At 41.5% G+C, this 17,875-nt stretch overlaps 2 protein-coding genes across 7 annotated transcripts in view; one reads left to right on the top strand and one right to left on the bottom strand.

The window, feature by feature from the left end:
- The window catches only part of PCCA (propionyl-CoA carboxylase subunit alpha), a 219,784-nt gene that overhangs the window by 172,045 nt on the left and 29,864 nt on the right, over positions 1 to 17,875 (top strand). The window contains exon 22 of one of the 3 annotated variants that reach the window (XM_033147814.1): positions 4,058 to 4,099. The exons of the other annotated variants lie outside the window; for them this stretch is intronic. Within the exon in view, the coding sequence (XP_033003705.1) occupies positions 4,058 to 4,084 (27 nt within the window). The 3' untranslated portion in view covers positions 4,085 to 4,099. Of the gene's footprint in view, positions 1 to 4,057; positions 4,100 to 17,875 lie in introns of those variants that run through there. 3 annotated transcript variants of the gene reach the window in all.
- GGACT (gamma-glutamylamine cyclotransferase) overlaps positions 16,344 to 17,875 on the bottom strand; it is a 50,092-nt gene continuing 48,560 nt past the window's right edge. For all 4 annotated transcript variants that reach the window (XR_004426502.1, XR_004426501.1, XR_004426506.1 and 1 more), the window contains one exon: positions 16,344 to 16,684. The gene's annotated coding sequence lies outside the window, so the exon portion shown is untranslated. The remainder of the gene's footprint in view (positions 16,685 to 17,875) is intronic.

The raw sequence follows: 17,875 nt of genomic DNA, 5'->3' as shown, positions 1-17,875 counted from the left end.
CTGCACAGTTGAGACTCACAGAATGGAAAGCTGAGCACCTACTGTGTAATGTGCAGATTGCCCAGTGTTGGACACCTGCAGAGTTATTGTAGGCTCATAGGCACAGCAAAACTAGTAGGGTTGGTGGCAGCCATGCACAGCTGATGGATAGTTTAACTCAGTGTATCAGAAATTGTACAAGCGCTTTTAAAGGAGGGTCTTCTATAATAAAAGCTACACATGCTTCTCACTGCAGATTCAAACTATGTAATGGTGTGCCATTTCCTACAAATTGGTTTGATGGACTTTACACCAGATCACCGAGCTGCTGTTTAGCTTGGCAGATCTCACAGCCTTGTTAGCGGAGCAAACAGGTAGTGGGAAAGCCAATGTATTGTTTGTTTTGAGTTGGCGTGAAACCAGGAAAATATAGAAAAGCTGTATGGCATGGTTCGTGGACTAATTTTCTGATGTCACACAATTAGTGTTGCAGTTTCAGAGCTTTTCTATAGCCAATTACCTAGGAGGGTAGAATGTATTGTATGCTGTGCAAGAATGACACCTTTCAACTCCAACAAAACTGCAGGAGCTGATCAGCAGTGTTAAATACCTGATTTTACACTTGTATGGAAATTGAACCAGTATGTTAATTTCTGTAGCTTTAAATACAGTAGAATGGACTCATTAGTAAGCTAAGGGCATTTCCCCCCTTCATCAATTGCTCTTATTGCTCCCTGGTTTTTTTTTAAAGGGCTTGGGAGCAAAATATTTGTGAATCTGTGCATGCACACTCTGCTCTCATTTATGAAGTAGTAAACTTGAAAGGGTTAGCTCAGAACTGTTTTTGTTTGGTGAGGTGTGGAGATTTTCTCTTGTGATGTGTATAAAATTCTGAATTTCAAGCAATTTTTGGTTTAGAAGTGGTTCTCTTCCCTCCCCCTCCCCCCAACCCTAACTTCTTATTTTATAGTGAGTTAAAGGCTGCATAGTAGCTCAGGACTGACACAGATGGTAAACATTTTTACTGCAGAACACCAGCGGTGAGCAGCATATCACAGAGTTAGAGCTCTCAGCACTGTGCTTGCTCAGCTGTGCATAATCACGCTTGTTCCCTTCTCTCGGTTTTCTAGCCAACTCAGAGAAACTCAGCTAAGCGATTCAATCCAATCCTACCGAAATCACAAAGCTGTCGTTTAGTTCCCATAGATGCTGGAGTTAGAAGCTCTGTTGCTAGAGTTACAGAGAATATAGATGATTTTTACAGCATTGTGTGACTGCTTGAAAAATACCAGTACTTCCCCACCCTCTCTGTAGCCCACTCAGAAACTCAAAGGCCTTCACAGATTTGTAGAGTTGGAAGGGACCACAGAGGTTATCCAACCCCTGCAATGTAGGAATCTTTCACCCACCATGGGACTCGAACCCACAACCCTGAGATTTAGAGTCTCATGCATGATCCATGCATGCAGCTACCCTTTGCTCCTTTGAGCGGAAGAGCAGGATATAAATTTAAGTAATAATTTAATTAATTAGTAAGTCTGCAGCATTAATATCTTGAACTTCTGGCATGTGAATAAATAATAGAAGTGTCACCATGTCTGACCATCCTCTGCCACTCCCAGCCACAAAATAAGATGACCAGATACCCATTTATCAGTGGCTGAACTAGAGAAAGCCAATTAATTTGGAGAATGATGAAGCCACATCTTTTGGGGCTGAAATTAAGTACCCTTAATGCCTGTGTCCTGGGCCTATGGTTAGTTTTCTGTGGAGCAAGTAGTGAAGGTTTTGAACACCTTTAAGTCTTCCCAGAAATTTCCTATTGCCATAATACGGTCACCAGGTTGGGTTTTATGGTTCCACCTGGTGGATTAGGGCAGAAGTAGACTTTTGGAACATAGGTGTCTCCCTACTCAGTTTTGCTTCTGCCTCCCACGAAGCAGTCACACAAGCACCGACTTTTCTTTGTTTCGGGCTTGTTAAAATTTCCTTTGTACTCTTTTCTTTAACCTCTCTCACTTCCCTCTTTAGCAGTTGCCTTCCTCTAACCCTTTCCCACCCTTCACAGATCCTTCTGACTTTTCTTTTCCCCTTCCTTAACTCAGAGTCTTTAAAAAAACCTTCAAACATACAAACTTTTAAAAGACTTCCCTCTTTCCTTCTCCTTTCCCTCTCTCTATTGACACTTCAGGAAGAAGTTGCTTGAATTGACGCAGCCCACCTATGGTCATATGGACTGTGTCTGAGCGCTTCTGTGACTAATTGAGTCCCTGGCTTGTGGCCTTCGATTAGGCCTGTCCTCCTGGGTGCCCCTTGGTAGCTTGCAAGGCCCTGTGGAAGAGAAAGCATCTGAAGCAGGTCACTCCACATACCATGGTGGCACAGCAGAAGGCAGACATGGGGTGGGGGCAGGAGACCAGGCAAGCATTTATCTTTGGTAAACTTTGCACTCCCCCCTCTCTTGCATAGCAAGCCTAGCCCAGGGACTCAAGTGCACCTCTCCTCACAACTGACCAGATTTGGGGGTGGGGTGAGGACCCTGCCTCTCAGATCCCTGAAGTCTTCATTCTTCAGTATCTTCTGAAGAGGATGAATTTATGGGGGCTCCCCTCCCACTTCGTCTCCTCCACCAGTGCTTCATATCCTTGTGGTGATGCCTGCCCTGCGGGGCTTCCAACTAACAGGACATCCTGAGACAGGAGGCCCTCCTGGGCTCCCTTTCCTTAGAAGCAGCCTAATTCCCAACAGGATGGAATACAACAGGTGCAGTCTGCTCCTACTACATAGGGGCATAGGCCTGCTTCACGTAGCCAGAAGAAGCTATGCCCTCTTAATCCTTTCATATTGGCTACCATTGATCCTGGGGACCTGGGCAGCTCTCAGGCCTTACCTTCACCAGGGACTGACCCCTTTCCATTCCTGAACTGGATCTAGGGGAATGGAGCCATGGATCTGTGGCAGAGCAGCAACCATCCCATCAACTCCTCCTGGATGCCCATTTTATGCCATTACTACATTGCTCTGTAGCCTCCCTAGGGGTGAATACTGCCCCATCAGAAACTGCTCCAGCACCATCTAAGGGGGCAGCGGTGCTCCCAGAACCACAGACCTCCAGCAAATTCATACCAACTGTAGGCTGAATGAACCAGCCCTATGCAATATAAGAAACTGCTAGCCCTGGTTAATAAATACTACACTCTGGATGTAGGATTTTTGAATCTCTTGAAGGACATCCGTTTCTATACCAGTTTTGAGATCTCTCCTGCCTAAGGATGGGGATGGCCAGCTAAACAACACCATAGAAAGGCACCAGGATCTCACTGTGCAATGAGTACATGAGACATTTGCCCTTGCCATCTGTGCAGCATGAACAGCTTCTGTCTTTACCAGGGAATCTCTTACTTGAATCAAGAGGTCCTAGTCACACACTGTGAAAAGAAGCGTTGCTGCAGATGATATTTCCCCTACCAACAGAACCAGTCATTTCAGAACGGTGGCCCTCAAGGCAAGTACCACAACTACCACCCAAACAAATATGGAACAAACCTTGTTCTCTCCCCCCCTCCAAATCCAATATGCACAACAGCAGCAGGGCAACAAATGCTCCATAGCCAAAACAATGACACCAGAAAGTGGGGGTAGGCTTCAGTCCTTTCTCAGCACCTGGCAGGGGATGGCGACAGACCTCTGGATTCTCAAAACAATATTAGAGGGCTGTCAGTTGTTGGCCACTTGAGCATCGCCTAACTCCTATAATATGCCTTCTCATATTTTGTTGCAGCATTTGGCTGGAGGGTTATTCAATAGGTTCTCCTGTGTTACCTCTGACAGTTGCACTTGGGATGTCCCAACTCAATGACCCTATGGTACTCACCTGAAGGGTGGATTTCTCTTGCCATCATAGGGTCATTGGGGCCTCACTCAAATTTGGACTGCAATGCTGCAGTAGGTTGTATTGTTGGGTTTTTCCTTACCTTTTGGGTTGAGACTCTGTGGACTCTTTGAGCTTGCCAAGTCCACAAAACTGGGTGGGGAGACGGCTGTGTCCCAAAAGCCTACTTTTGCCTTCATTCACCAGGTGGAACCATACAGGCCAACCCAATGAGTGCAAGAGAAATCTACCCTTCAGGTGAGTACCAGTTGTATTTTCTAGTGTATTTAGTTAGTGGGTGTTTGTTAACTTCTTGAAACAGTGTTATATACTTGCTGTTATGGTGGAAGCTGCTGCATTTGATACAGAAGGTGGGATTTCTAACCCACCTTTCATTGCAACATTTAGTGAAGCTATGATTTAAGAATGTTTCTGTTTTCATTAACTTTAAATAAGACTTTTCTTTCAGTAAACATTTTGATGCATGTAGTAAACTAAGGGGATTTCCATTTTAATACACGCCTGTGACAACAGCAGTAACATTCAGTTGTGTCATCAATCTCATTCTGATAGATTATTATATTCCATTGAATGTAAGTTAGAATCCTGAGTCATACCCCCCCCTTTAATATTCTCTGTAAAATGCAGCCCTTTCTTCTGGCACAATTAATTTTGCCATCTGCCTGGTGATAAGCTATGTTCTACCATTTTCTGTTTTGGTTCACAATGCTGCTCAGGCTTTGTCTTAATATCTCATTGCAGTTCTTGTGCAAAAGTACTGAAATGCTCCCCCCCCCACACACTTTTTGTAACATGGAGAAGATCAAAAAATGTCATGCAGTTCCATCCTTATACTGTCAGATGTTTTCTGGGCTAACATTCTTACATTCTCTGTAAGGTATAACTAAAGCCTGACCGGGTTTATTTGAACAATGTAAAGTCAAAGAATCAGCAGCAAAAACAAATACTTCTAATTCATGTACCTTTTCTTTGGTGTTTACCTTGGAGTTCGTGTCTTCCTTAGATAAAACAGTTTGATATTAAACAGTTCCTCTAATTTTACAGGGCTCTGTTTCTTTTTATGGCAACACACACTGTGCAGGAAGGTCATTATGCCGAGGGTAGGAGAAGAAAAGCTGTCAGCATAAAAGAGAAAGTTAACATTGCACATGTTGTCTTTGTTTATGGGGTTCCTGGAATGTGTTGAGATTCATTCCAAATGGGGGTTCAAAATAATTTGTTGCAAAGTGCTGGACAGCTACCTCACAGATTCATTTACTATGAAAAGGCATTTCTCTTTGAAAGTATGGCTAGTATACATATTTGCTAAAAGGGTGTAGAATATTGATCTCTGTTGTTGTTTTTTAAGGAAAAACTACTTCACAATTGCATTTGTTTATATTTGTTCAACTGACTCGTTTCATACAGTTTAAGGGATATAGTAGTATTACATGTAACAAGGCCCATCTGTAAAAACACAGGGGGTGAGAGGAAGATTCCAGGCTACTAATTCCTACCCTGTGAGGTTAGTTCTGTAAAAAGTGTTGCAAGGTAATGCTCCGATCTGTGCACAATGTACTGATAATTTTTCTTATTTCCTGTTGGAATCTGTGACTGCTCTACAACTGGAGGTTGAGCTGATTTTCATTATGGGGTGGGGTGGTGATAGCCAAGCCTCCAGACATTTGTTGGGTGACATTTCACCTACCAAAACATAAACATGTGGAACTAATTGAACATTGATGGATCCTAAGCATTCTTACTAGAATGTTTCTGCACAGGGACAAGGTGTTGGACTTAATGAGTTCAGCATTTGGCAATTAAAAAGTAAATGGCAAGTAGAAGGAAGGTGACTAGCCAGGAAGTATTAGCCCGAGCCATGAAAAACAGATTCTTGAAACAACTGAAGCACCTGTCTGAGTCTATAACCAGGATGGGGAAATTTTGGTGCTCCAGCTGTTGTTTGACACCCATCATCCCCTGCCAGCATGTCCAATGATCGGGAATGATGGGAGTTGTAGTCCCGCAACATCTGGAGGGCCACAGGTTCCCCATTCCTGGTCTATTGGATGTTTTTCATGTGTGTGAATCTGGAAATGGTTCCACCTTAGTGACAGAGAATGCCTGTTTGAAAGTAGACAACCTTCAAGGAATCTTCAGCTGTTTCTGACTGAGGTGGTACATGATTTGCAATTTAATGTAGTGTACAATGGGCAAGACAGTCTTACATTCCTGCCAAATTAGAAGCCAGCTCACATGGCCTTAAAGTCAGCACATCTTTGGGCTGTATGTGCTCTTGAGCATGAAAAGGAAATGAAAGAAGTACAAACACCAAAGACTATATATAGCAACCCAGGTTCTGTTCCTCCAGCATCCAAGGTAACCTAACCAACTCCTTCCAATTGTGAAGCGGCATGTCAGGATGCTGCCACATCAGCCAGGCATGGGTAGAGCCAATCCAGGCAGGCAGGCTACATTGATGTTGTGCATTGCACTGAACCTGGAGTGCAACCTTTAGAGAGACAAGAGAAACAGAGGGACGGGAATGAGTAATATTTGGCAGCAGAACAATCTCTGACCTTGGGTATTTGAGAGCAAATAACTGAGTGAGGGTGTTACTAGCAAGGCACTCTTCTACTGCTCTTGCTTTATTGGAGGGAAGCATACAACAAATGAGTAAATACTTACAGTTCCCAGGTATAATTCTGTATGATGTCCCATGTGGCTGGGCTGGGATTCTGCAAGGCAAGGCAATTCCTTTATGAGTTTATTGATGAGGATTGTTATACTGATAGGTAGGTGAAGAAGGGTGATTTTACGCAAGAGACAAGGGGGGGGGGTTGGGAAGAGAAAAGAAGAGAGAAATGTTTTTAATCAGCAGAATAAACGAATAAAATGTGACTACTAGTAAATTAAAGGTGTTAATTGTCACTTTTTAAATTAAAATATGAAAAATGAAGTCATATTGAAATGATCTCACTGTGCTGTTATGTTATGCTACCTTTTCAATGAAGGCAATATTTATTTATTGCAGTTATATCCCAGTTGCTGGAAAAGCAGCACAACTGCTGTTGTCGCCATGCTTCTGAAATAGTTAAATCTCTCTCTCTCTCTCTCTCACACACACACACACACACACACAGAGAGAGAGAGAGAGAGAGAGAGAGAGAGAGAGAGTTTGGATTGATTATTCTTGTTAACATCAGAAGGAGCAGCTCACACAAGTTGCTCAGGAAAATAATTTGGGTGTCAGTGTCACAAATGAAAAAAACCCAAAAAGGAAAAGGAAGCAATTCTCTCACAACGGGACGTGGTGTAGAGAAGGATAACCTGCCTTCAAAGATTTTGTTTCGACTATTATGATGTTTAATAAATTGTTTGCTTCAAAGGCATTTGCTACAACAAAATAAGCAGCCTTCCTGCTATTCTTGTTCACTGGTTGCTATAAGTAGCTCATATCCTGTCCTCTCTGGTCTCAGGTGGCTTGCTTTTGTTTGTAAAACTGAAGCTGCTGCTTTAAAGAGCCCTTCCATGTCTTTAAATTATTAGCAAGTTCACAATGTGTTTCAAGAATCAATTGAACTTCTCATATAGAGGCTTGACATTTTGACTCATTATAAGGAACGGTGAACAGGATCTGCCCAGCAAATAGGGCCATCTCATCTAATCTAAAAATGGGGGGAGGTGGGGAAGAATGATTGATTTTCCTGTAATATAAATGAGTTCCTCTTTCTGAGGGATTGTGAGCATGTGATAATAGAGGACACAAAGGTAAGCCAGTAGTTTTCAGTATGCTTTCAGACACCGCATCATGTTTAGAAAGTTAAAAACCCAGTTGATTGGATCCAGACAGAGTAGTAACATTTATGTCCCATAGAAATCACTTCACATGTAAGTTGAATCACATTATTCATTTTTAGCGTCCATTCACCCAGATTGGCAAGATCCTTCTTGAGCTACTCACAATTCCATTCTCTTCTTATCACTCTGAACAGTTTGGTGTCAATGGTAAATTGTATCACCCCACTACTTACCCCTAACTCCAGGTCATTTATAGAAAGTTAACAATAAAGGCTCAAGTACTGATATCTGGTGGAGAAGCCCTCCAAACTCTAGGTTCTTCCTGTTGCCTTGTGCCCCCTGGTTCTGGCTACTGTCTCAACCCCGCTCTCACCATTCTCTGAACAGGTGTAGAGTAAGGTTACCAGACATCCCTGCTTCCCTGGGACAGTCCCCGGATTTACAAATCAGTCCCCTGAGTACTTAATTCGTTCCGGAGGTCCGTTCTTAACCTGAAGCGTACTTAACCCGAGGTACCACTGTATTTAGTAGGAAGTTGAAAAGTGTCACCAGATTCATTGGAAAAAATCTGGTAACCTTAGTGTAGAGCCAAGTTTATATTTACCTGATGTGGGGGAGCCTGTTTTTTTTTAAAAGCAGGAGTGCTTGGTGTGTCTGTGTAGGAGTGCCTTTATATTGACATGAAGGCCACTTGAAATATTTTCCTTGAGCTTGAATTTGTTTTATTCTGGATTGTTTTATTTGATGTTTTAATGTGTTGTAAACCACTTTGATATTTTTTCTTTAAAATATAAAGTAGTGTAGAAATGAAATATAATAATACTAATAAAAAAATTCATTGGGGGCAAATAGCACCTAGACCTTCCGATGTGGCGACCACAACCTAGGTTTAAGGTGCCATTTGGCAATTAGCTTATATATCTGAGTTTCTAACACTGGAGGAAACACTATCCAAAACCATCCCTCAGCATGAGGAATTATTTTCTATGGTTTGGTTCCCAATGAGTATGGTTATGCAGATCTTGGTCATAACTAGATAAAAATATTCATTTATATGGTAGTATCCAGATCCATTCAATAAATGATCAGTAGCATAGGATTACAAACTGTTGACAATAACACTTTTGTTAATTCTCTACTATTGATCTTTGGCTTCACATGGATACAACCCTATAAACATTCCTATATACTATTGTTAAATTTTTGTAAATTTAGGAGTTGGAAAATCTGTGGTGACCCAGATGTTACTGAACTACAACTCCCATCATCCCTGACCATTGCCCATTCTTGCTGAGGCTGATGGGACTTGGAGTTGAACAACTTTGTGAGCAAGGGCTGTATAAACGAACACTAATAGGCTTTCTGATCCTGTTGTGTTTTGATTATGTTTGGTTTGACAAAAAGGCTGCAAGTGTGTTGGGGTTAGCAGGCAAATAGACAAGAAAGTATCACTGTACTCCTATTATCTTTAGCGGAAATGCTGCAATGCAAAGGGTCAGTGAACTTCATAGAAGAAGATTTTTGAGTGAAACTCAGTACTCACTTCAGTAACCATTCCTATTCTGCAAAGCATGTGTTTTTTGAATATTGATTGTGTTCATTTTCTGCTGCAAAATACATTAATAGATAACTACCTGCTGATGTTGAATCAATCTTGTGTGAAGCCTGGAGACAGGTTTGTCAGGTAGGGTAAATATATTGATCCCATCTTTAAACTAAGTGGAGCAGAGGATAAATTAATTGAGTTTGAGTAGTTATTTAATTATACTCTACTGATTATTTAAACGTCAGGAATTATTTGATATCATGAGGCAAGTTCAATCCACAAACGAAGTGTTTCAAGTTAGCTTTTTAAAGCTCAGATTAAACTTACTCTTTCTTGGTAAGAGCAGTTTGCCACATCCGATAGGATTTTGTGGCATTGCCAGCGCTGCTGCTGAGAGATACAGTTCCTATGTGGATCTCCTCTCTTGAAGTACAGGACTCTTAAGAGATAATTAAAGTGCTGCTTTGTCTTTTTAGGATTTTAGTGGACTATATGGTACTGTTGTGTTTTAGTGTTGTTGTTATATGGATATGGCAGGAATGGTTATCTTTTGTAAATCACTTTAAAATTATTCTGGTATTATGTGGTATATAAATATAAGAAATAAATAAGCAAAATATTCCTTGCATACACATAGTCTATAATGATGTATCGGGTTGTCATGACTTGCTCAAAGCTCCTCTCCTAAACTGTGCAAATAGCATATGTTCATATGATAATAACTCCTAGCTTGCTCAACACTAAGATGATGGGTGTCAGGCCTCAAATTGTTATTGCTTCCTAGACTTATCAGTCAGTTGAACTGTGAAGGATGTGAAAATTGATAGCATTTCATTTATGTAAAATATTAAAAAATATGCAGACAAATACATGTTAAAATGCCATACAGTAAAACAAATAATAAATGCATTAGAAAAGCATTAATGCAGAAATCAGAACTGATTCTTGGCCTTATATTTTTGTTTGTTGGTTCAGAATACATAAACATATCTCATATTCAATTAAATACTGAAATGCCAGCCTTTTCCTTACTGCCCAACCCCCCCAGACGTTTCCAGTTTTGGTTGACCAAATCAATATCAGATGATCAGATGTAATTTTCTAATTACCTGGAGCAGGGATGGGAAGATGACTCCCTGAAAATAGGTTGCCGCTCTGTGCACTGTGTTTGTAGCTGTGTTATACACTAAAATTAAGTCTAATTGGAAAACAAAAACAAAAATCTGACTCACTTCAAACAACAGCTGCAAAATATTGCCCTGAGGATGGAGGTTAACTCGCTTGTGAAATAACGGCCAAAGCTCACACTCTTAATAACTGTTTTCTTTAGCCCTTGAGAAAACTCCATAATTTAATGTGAAATGCTTGGCAGAAAGAGCTTCAATTTAGAGACTGGCTCAGCAGGGAAGAAAAGAGTTGAAAACTCTCGTGTTACAAATGCACTTATATTTGCAACTTTATGTAATCTTTCCCCAAAAGTAAAATTTTAAAATGTTTGAATTCGGTTCACAAATAATTGTGTATATATAAGCATATACCATATTTTTCGCTCCATAAGACACACTTTTTTCCTCCTAAAAAGTAAGGGGAGATGCCTGTGTGTCTTATGAACAGTGCTGTCAAGTATCCCGTTTTCCCCGGGATTCTCCCTTATTTTAAGCAGTTTCCCGCTGCTCTCCCTTATTTTTTATTTCCCTTAAATTTCCCGTTTTTAATGGAAGCAGCTCCTCCCCTGCTGGCCAGGGACTGGGTGGGAAGACCTCGCCTACTTGGAGAGAAAAGCCTCAGCCCTCAAAGCAATTGGGAGCCGTTTCCCGTGCTTACAAGGGGGTGTATTCCTCCCCCTGCATCAGCCCCTATCCGTTGCCGCCGAGCCCCTCAGCCGGCCAATAGGGTTAGCTGGCGGGCGGAGCCTGGCTGCCTTTGAGCAGCTGCTGCTTCCTGTCCTGTTTTGATGGGATCAGACAAGAAGACGGGGCTCCATCGCGCGGAGCACATGGCTGCCCTCCTCTTTGCTGGCTGCCCTCCTCTTTGCTCCGCTTGGAGTTTACATTGCTGCTCCGCCCACTTTTGCTTCTGGCTCCGCCCACCACTGACATGTGACTGTCCCCGGGATAGGTGAGACTGCTGATCCCTTATTTTCATATCCGAAACTTGACAGCTATGCTTATGAAGCAAATGCTGTGCAGAGGAGGAACAAGCGGGAGCCATGGCTCCCGCCGGTCCTTCCTCCGTGGCTCATTTTAAAGCAGCAAAGTGGGAAAGGAGCCGCTTACATGGGTGTAAAGCAAGCACAGCAGGAGCTGTGTAATCCCTCCGTGCCCGCGCTTGGCCGCCCCATTGGGATGGGCGTGCTTGCTCGTGCCACCCCCTTGGGATGACGCTCGCGTGGGGATTCTACATACAGTGGATGTTCAGGTTGCGAACACAATCCATGCGGGAGGCACATTTGCAACCCATGCTGCTGTGTCTGCGCGTGATGCAATTCTGTGCTTCTGCACATGCGCAAAGCGGCGAAACCTGAAAGTAAACCGTTTCGGTGCTTCCAGGTTCGGCGTGTTCATATCCTGAAAACGCACAACCCGCAGCAAGCGCAACCCGAGGTATGACTGTACAAGGATGATAAAGCAGAAAATACTAGCATATAAGATTGTTTGTAAACTAGAGGTAGTAAAACATTCTAAGGAGCATGGAAACAGAGCAGCGGAGAGAAATTTTGGGCCACCTCCTACTGAAAAAAATGGTAAGAGAGTAGAGGAAACAGAAGGATTAGCCGCAAAAAGCAGACAAAAATAAGCACACTTTTTGTGGAAATGCTGCAAAGTGGATGATAATATATGAAGCCAAACACATTGCTGTAGAGAAAGGCATTCATGATTTTACTTTATCACCATTGTGGTGCTACAGATTTATGAGGCGACGTGGCCTTGTTATGTGCACCAAAACTAGAACTGCACAAAAAATGCCAGAAGAATATGAATCTAAGATTCTGTCTTTTCATAAATTTGTAATTGATGCTAGGAAGAGAAATGGGTTTGAAATTGGCCAGATTGGGAATATGGATGAAGTCCCGCTAACCTTTGATGTGCTATCTAATAGGACTGTTGATCTGAAAGGTGCCAAAACTATTGCCGTGAAAACCTCCGGACATGAGAAAACCCATTACACGGTTGTGTTGTCTTGCTGTGCAGACGGCACCAAATTGCCACCCATGTTAATTTTCAAAAGGAAAACATTTCCAAAAGAAGTGATTCCAAGAGTTGTTGTTGTACATGTTCATGAGAAAGGATGGACAGACAAAAATGGAATGAGAGTATGGGTTGAAAAAGTGTGGTCCAAACGTCCTGGAGGGCTTTTGAAAAAACCTGCCTTATTAGTACTTGACCAGTTTAGAGCACATATTAGTGAAACTACAAAAAAGTGCTTTAAAGAAGTGAAGATTCATCTAGCTGTAATTCCTGGAGGTCTTACCAGCCAGTTGGAACCTCTCAACGTTTCAATCAACAAGCCATTTAAGGTCTTTATGCGAGAAGAGTGGAACAAATGGATGGCTGCTGGTAATCATGATCTGACACCTACTGGATGAATGAAGAGGCCCACTATCACTCAAGTTTGTGAATGGGTGAAAACATCATGGCACTCGGTGAAGGGGGAAATTGTTGTACAGTCATTCAAAAAATGTGGCATTAGCAATGCTTTGGATGGAAACAAAGATGGTATCTTATATGAAGATAGCGAAGAAAGTTATGTCAGTGATTATGAGCAACTAAGCTTCATAAATTCTGACTCTAGCACTGATGAGTTCTTGGGGTTCACAGAAGACTAGAAGAGTACTCGAACCTTAAAGTCTCTCTTCATTTGTTAATGACAGTGATGATGGTTCTTAATGCCACTGTTGACTGCTGTTCACTTTACATGGTTGAAATATTATTTTGATATACTGGTAGTTTATTAAATAGTTTAGTACAACATTTGATTCAGAATATTTTTTCTTGTTTTCCTCCTCTAAAAACTAGGTACGTCTTATGGAGATAGGAACAACTTGCAGAAGCCATACTATATAACGTTCAACAGAAATTTCCCCCATGTTGCATATGCATCTTTGATGATCCAACTATGAGAGCTCTGCCTATTCTTAATAAAAGAGTTCAGGTTCACTGATTCATTTAAAAGTGTTTTATACTCTTTTATCAACTTTTATCCAGTGTCTCATACTACCTTCTATATTTCATAGCCAAGTGATTTGTACAGCACGTTGTTGTTTTTTGTTTTTGTTTTTTGCAGAATTGAGTCAGTATTATCTGGTTATAGCCAATTCACATGATCTTTGACATAAGGTTTGTTGGATGTGGTGCATTGACATATCACCATGAGTTATCTGAGGCAAATTCATTATATCTGTTCACTTGTGCATGCCATGGCAGTTAGTCTTCATCTTCCTTCCAGAGGGGTATGGTGCCCCCCCAACCAGGAATTACTGCAAGGGCAGACTTTGGTCTTTCAAATTCCAGTGGTGCCCACGTGAGGCCAAAATATGGTGCCCATCCCACCTCTCGCCTTCCATTCTGCTCAGTTCACACATCATAGTTGTGATGCCCTGTGGTGCCCCCTAAGCTCAGTGCCCAGTGTGGTGGAACCAATCACACTGCCCTAATCCGCCTCTGATTCCTGGCATCTGACAGGTAGTTTAGTACAGCCCTGGTATATTTGTATGTGCACTGTACTATATGCCTTGTTTGCACAATTAATTCATCATGAAAAGGGTGTGAGTGGCTCACACAAGCTGGACCTGCACAATTAGCATTGGAAGGTTCTCTTGCCCGGGGTTTGTGTGGGAGGAGTGAAGGATGCACAAGCCTCCGGGTCCCCCTCTTGTGTGTGTAACCTGTGTCAGGGTCATGCATGAGTCAGTCCTTCCGAATTTGTCTTCGGATTAACTAATATATTTAGAACAAAATAAAATAAAAAATTCTTTCCAGTAGCACGTTAGAGACCAATTAAGTTTGTTCTTGGTATGAGCTTTCGTGTGCATGCACACTTCTTCCGATACACTGAAACGGAAGTCACCAGATCCTTAAATATAGTGAGGGAGTGGGGAGGGGTATTACTCAGAAGGGTGGTGGGAATGGGTGATCAGCTGATAGGTGTGGAAAACCTGTTGACTCTTAACGGCTACAATTGGTCTTGCAGGGAAAGGCAAGGGGTGAGATGGCTAAAGATAGCTTTGTCATGTATAATGAGATAAGAATCCAATGTCTTTGTTCAGACCAGGTTTCTCCATGGTTTTAAGTATTCTAATATATTTGGAATAAAACCTGTTAGAAGTTGAATGTCTAATATTACTAATTACACTGGCAGGCTTATTTCGTGAAAAAGTTGTCCTCGTTGACTTTTTCTTTTATCAAACTAGAAAGAGAAACCCAAGTGTTTCATTCACAACCACTCTCCTCCGTACATAGGCCCAGGAGCGATTAAAGTGATGAATTGTGTCAGCATAACATATTGACACTATCAATTGGATGTTATCAAACAGCTTAAACTAATGGAATGATTTACTTCATGTTTAACTGCCTTTTTCAATTAAAGGTAGCAAATGCTGTGGGACTTGAGCCTAAGTGAACAAACCATATATTTTCTCCTGTTAACACCAGCATCGCTGACATGCAAGTGATGGGAGTGTTACCCTATTGCTGCAGGCTGTAATGGGCTAGTTTAAATGGTCATGAGGGAAAAAAAAGTGATTAATGATTAGGAACAGGGCTGTTACACAGCTTCACAGCTCTTTTTCCTCCACGCATTTCCATTCGTGTCAACTAGCTGCACACTTGGGAGGTGTTATTTCCAAGTATTCAACATAGTTTATTTCTGCTGCTATTTGTTTCCATTTCATGAGTCCCTTTGGTTGTGCAGCTATAGCTTACGTTTCTTTGGAGTCGTCAGCTTTGCTAATGATAAAAGTGGATTATGTACCACTCTTTATTAGCACGGCGAACAAAACTTCAACCATTGCACTTGAGTGTCATGGTAGACACAGGAGGATTCCTTTCTTTATTGCATGTTGACCCTGGGACAGCGGGATACGTTTGGGAGGAGCTACTGAAATTAGTTTGGTGTATTTAACTGTTGTCTTGCAATAACAATAATTGCTACGCATCAAGAAACTGCAAGTTCAGCATGTACAGCAATGCCCATTAGTACTCTTTTGTTAATAAACTTCATATCTCTATCCTTCATTGGGCTGCTTCTAGACCTTTTAAAATTCTTTGAGGGTGCAAATAACATGGTAGACCGTGGTGATCTGACAGACACAAATTACAGTTTCCAAAAAAACTTTCAGCTAAATCCTTCACCAAAGACAAACAATGAAACTTAACTAGGGTAAAAAGTCAAGTCCTTTAATGGCTTGGGGTCCCTTTACCTTTTTAACTAGTTATAGAATAAGAAGCAGAGCACTGGAGCAAATATACACTTTTCACAATGGAGAAAACATAGGAACCTGCTTCATCCCAAGTCAGAGCATTGGTCCAGTCTGTTTTGAGTATACAGAGTGGGTGTAGTTTCAGGCATGAGTCTGTCACAGTCCTGCCTGGAGATACCGGGAATCACACTTGGGTCATTGTATATACAAAATGTGTGACATACCGCCGAGCAACAGCAGTTCCCCAAAAGCATCAGTATTAGGTCTCCTAAGTATTTTAGAATCAGTCAGAACAAAATAAAAAATAAAAAAATCCTTCCAGTAGCACCTTAGAGACCAACTAAGTTTGTTCTTGGTATGAGCTTTCGTGTGCATGCACACTTCTTCAGAATCAGATTCTTTAGAATCAGTGCTATTGAAACTTAGAGGCAAAGAGGTGGCCACATTTTCAGATGTTAGTAAATTATTTAAGGTGGTGGAAACTGAAGCAGAGAGCAAAGCTCTCCAAAAGACTTATCTAAACTGAATGAATAGTCAACAGATGAACAAATGAGATTCGGTGAAACTAAGTGCTCCGTTATTCACACTTAAAAAAAAAAAAGAAAGAAACCCCAAGTGTAAAACTGATGGGATATTGAACTTGCTGTGGTTCTCTAGGAAAGAGATACCAAGGTTAACTCAAATCTGAAGTTAGCTTGATGTGCAAGAAAATGAAACCACCAGTATTGTAAAGTTTGTATAAATTGTATAAATCTGTGGCAGGGTCATAGTTGGAATGCTCAGTATGGTCATCCTAACTCAAAATAGAGCTAGAAAAGTGCAGGAAAGACTAGAAATACGATCTAGAAGTTGGAGCATGCTCTCCATAAGGAAAAGCCCAGGTCTTTGTGATCTGTATGGGAGGTCCTTCTCATGGTTCTGCAAATGGGTGTGGCCCCTCCTGCAGTGACTCAAGTTAGGGTCTTCTCTGTGGTGTCATCTTGTTTGTGGAACTCCCTCTTTGGAGTTGCATCAGTCAGCCTTTCTTCATCAGGTCAAGACATACCTGTTCATTCAGGCCTTTGTGATCCTATTTGAATAAAGTAAATCATTTGTGACTTTTTAGTTTAGACAAAAGATAACAAAGTGAACATGATACAGGTATAAAAATGAATGAATGGTGTGGGAAAAGTAGCTGGGGAGAAATTTCAGTACCAAGGGAAGGTATTCCAATTAAATTAATTGGTAGTAGATTCAGCCCAAATGCAACCACACACAAACCCCCTTGACAGAATGTATTATTTATTTGTGGAATTCACTGCCACAAGATGTGATGGTGGCCCTTGGGAGCAAACAAAGGAGAGATGTTGCTTGTGTGCCATACTTGAGGGATTCCCTGAAATATTTGGCTGGTTCCTATTGCAAAGAAGAGGCTGTGGTTGATGGGTACTTAATCTGATGCTGCAGGGTTCTTTTTATGTGGTACAAAAGGCACATTGTGTAGGAATTTTCCAATATTTTCATCAAGTTTTTCACTATCTCTGTGTTCATAAGACATAAGGGAGGAAAACAGTGTCGCCATGATGTCATAATCCATGTAATGTACCTTTGAGAGGAAGGGTGTTGCTGCCTAAAAAAACACATTCACTTTTCCCTTCTAAAGCTAACTGAAATCGGATGCTGGAGGCTATTTGGGTTAGAAAATACGCCTGACAGATGAAGTAGTCTATTCTTGTGACCACAGTATTGAATTTGCTCTTTTGAAGTATTGTACAGCAATGCTCTTGTTTGCTCAGTGTGCTTCCCTGTAGTGGGGGCCAGAAATATTATTGTGCAACTCTAGGCATCATTTAAAACATTGGCTTTCCATTGTTCCAGATGTGGGCCCCTTGCTTTACCCTCAGTCTACAGCATGGGGTTCAGTTAATTTGTTTAATACCTTATCTTTGGTTGCTTTTTTTTTTTTTTACTAGGTTGAATGTCAGATGTGTGACAACCCACCACCCATTTTCATTTTTACAACCCCACACAGGCAGAAGAACTAGAAGATTACAGAGTGGCTTGGGCAACCCAGCCAGATGTGTAGGGTATAAAAATATTATTATTATTAGTAGTAGTAGTAGTAGTAGTAAACCTAGACACACAGCTAGCAGACTCCATTTACTTTACTAGGTTACTAGTTGCTCAGGCCTGATCTGGAATGCTCCTCTGGTTCTCTTTCTTCAGTCATACTTAGGCTACATGTTATATCAACCTCAAACTTTTTAAATGGCCATGCCTG

The sequence above is a fragment of the Lacerta agilis genome, chromosome 4 (assembly GCF_009819535.1).
Source record: "Lacerta agilis isolate rLacAgi1 chromosome 4, rLacAgi1.pri, whole genome shotgun sequence".
Taxonomy (NCBI): Eukaryota; Metazoa; Chordata; class Lepidosauria; order Squamata; family Lacertidae; genus Lacerta; species Lacerta agilis.
Note: the sequence above shows the minus strand (reverse complement) of the source record. Positions and strands in the feature narration are given on the sequence as shown.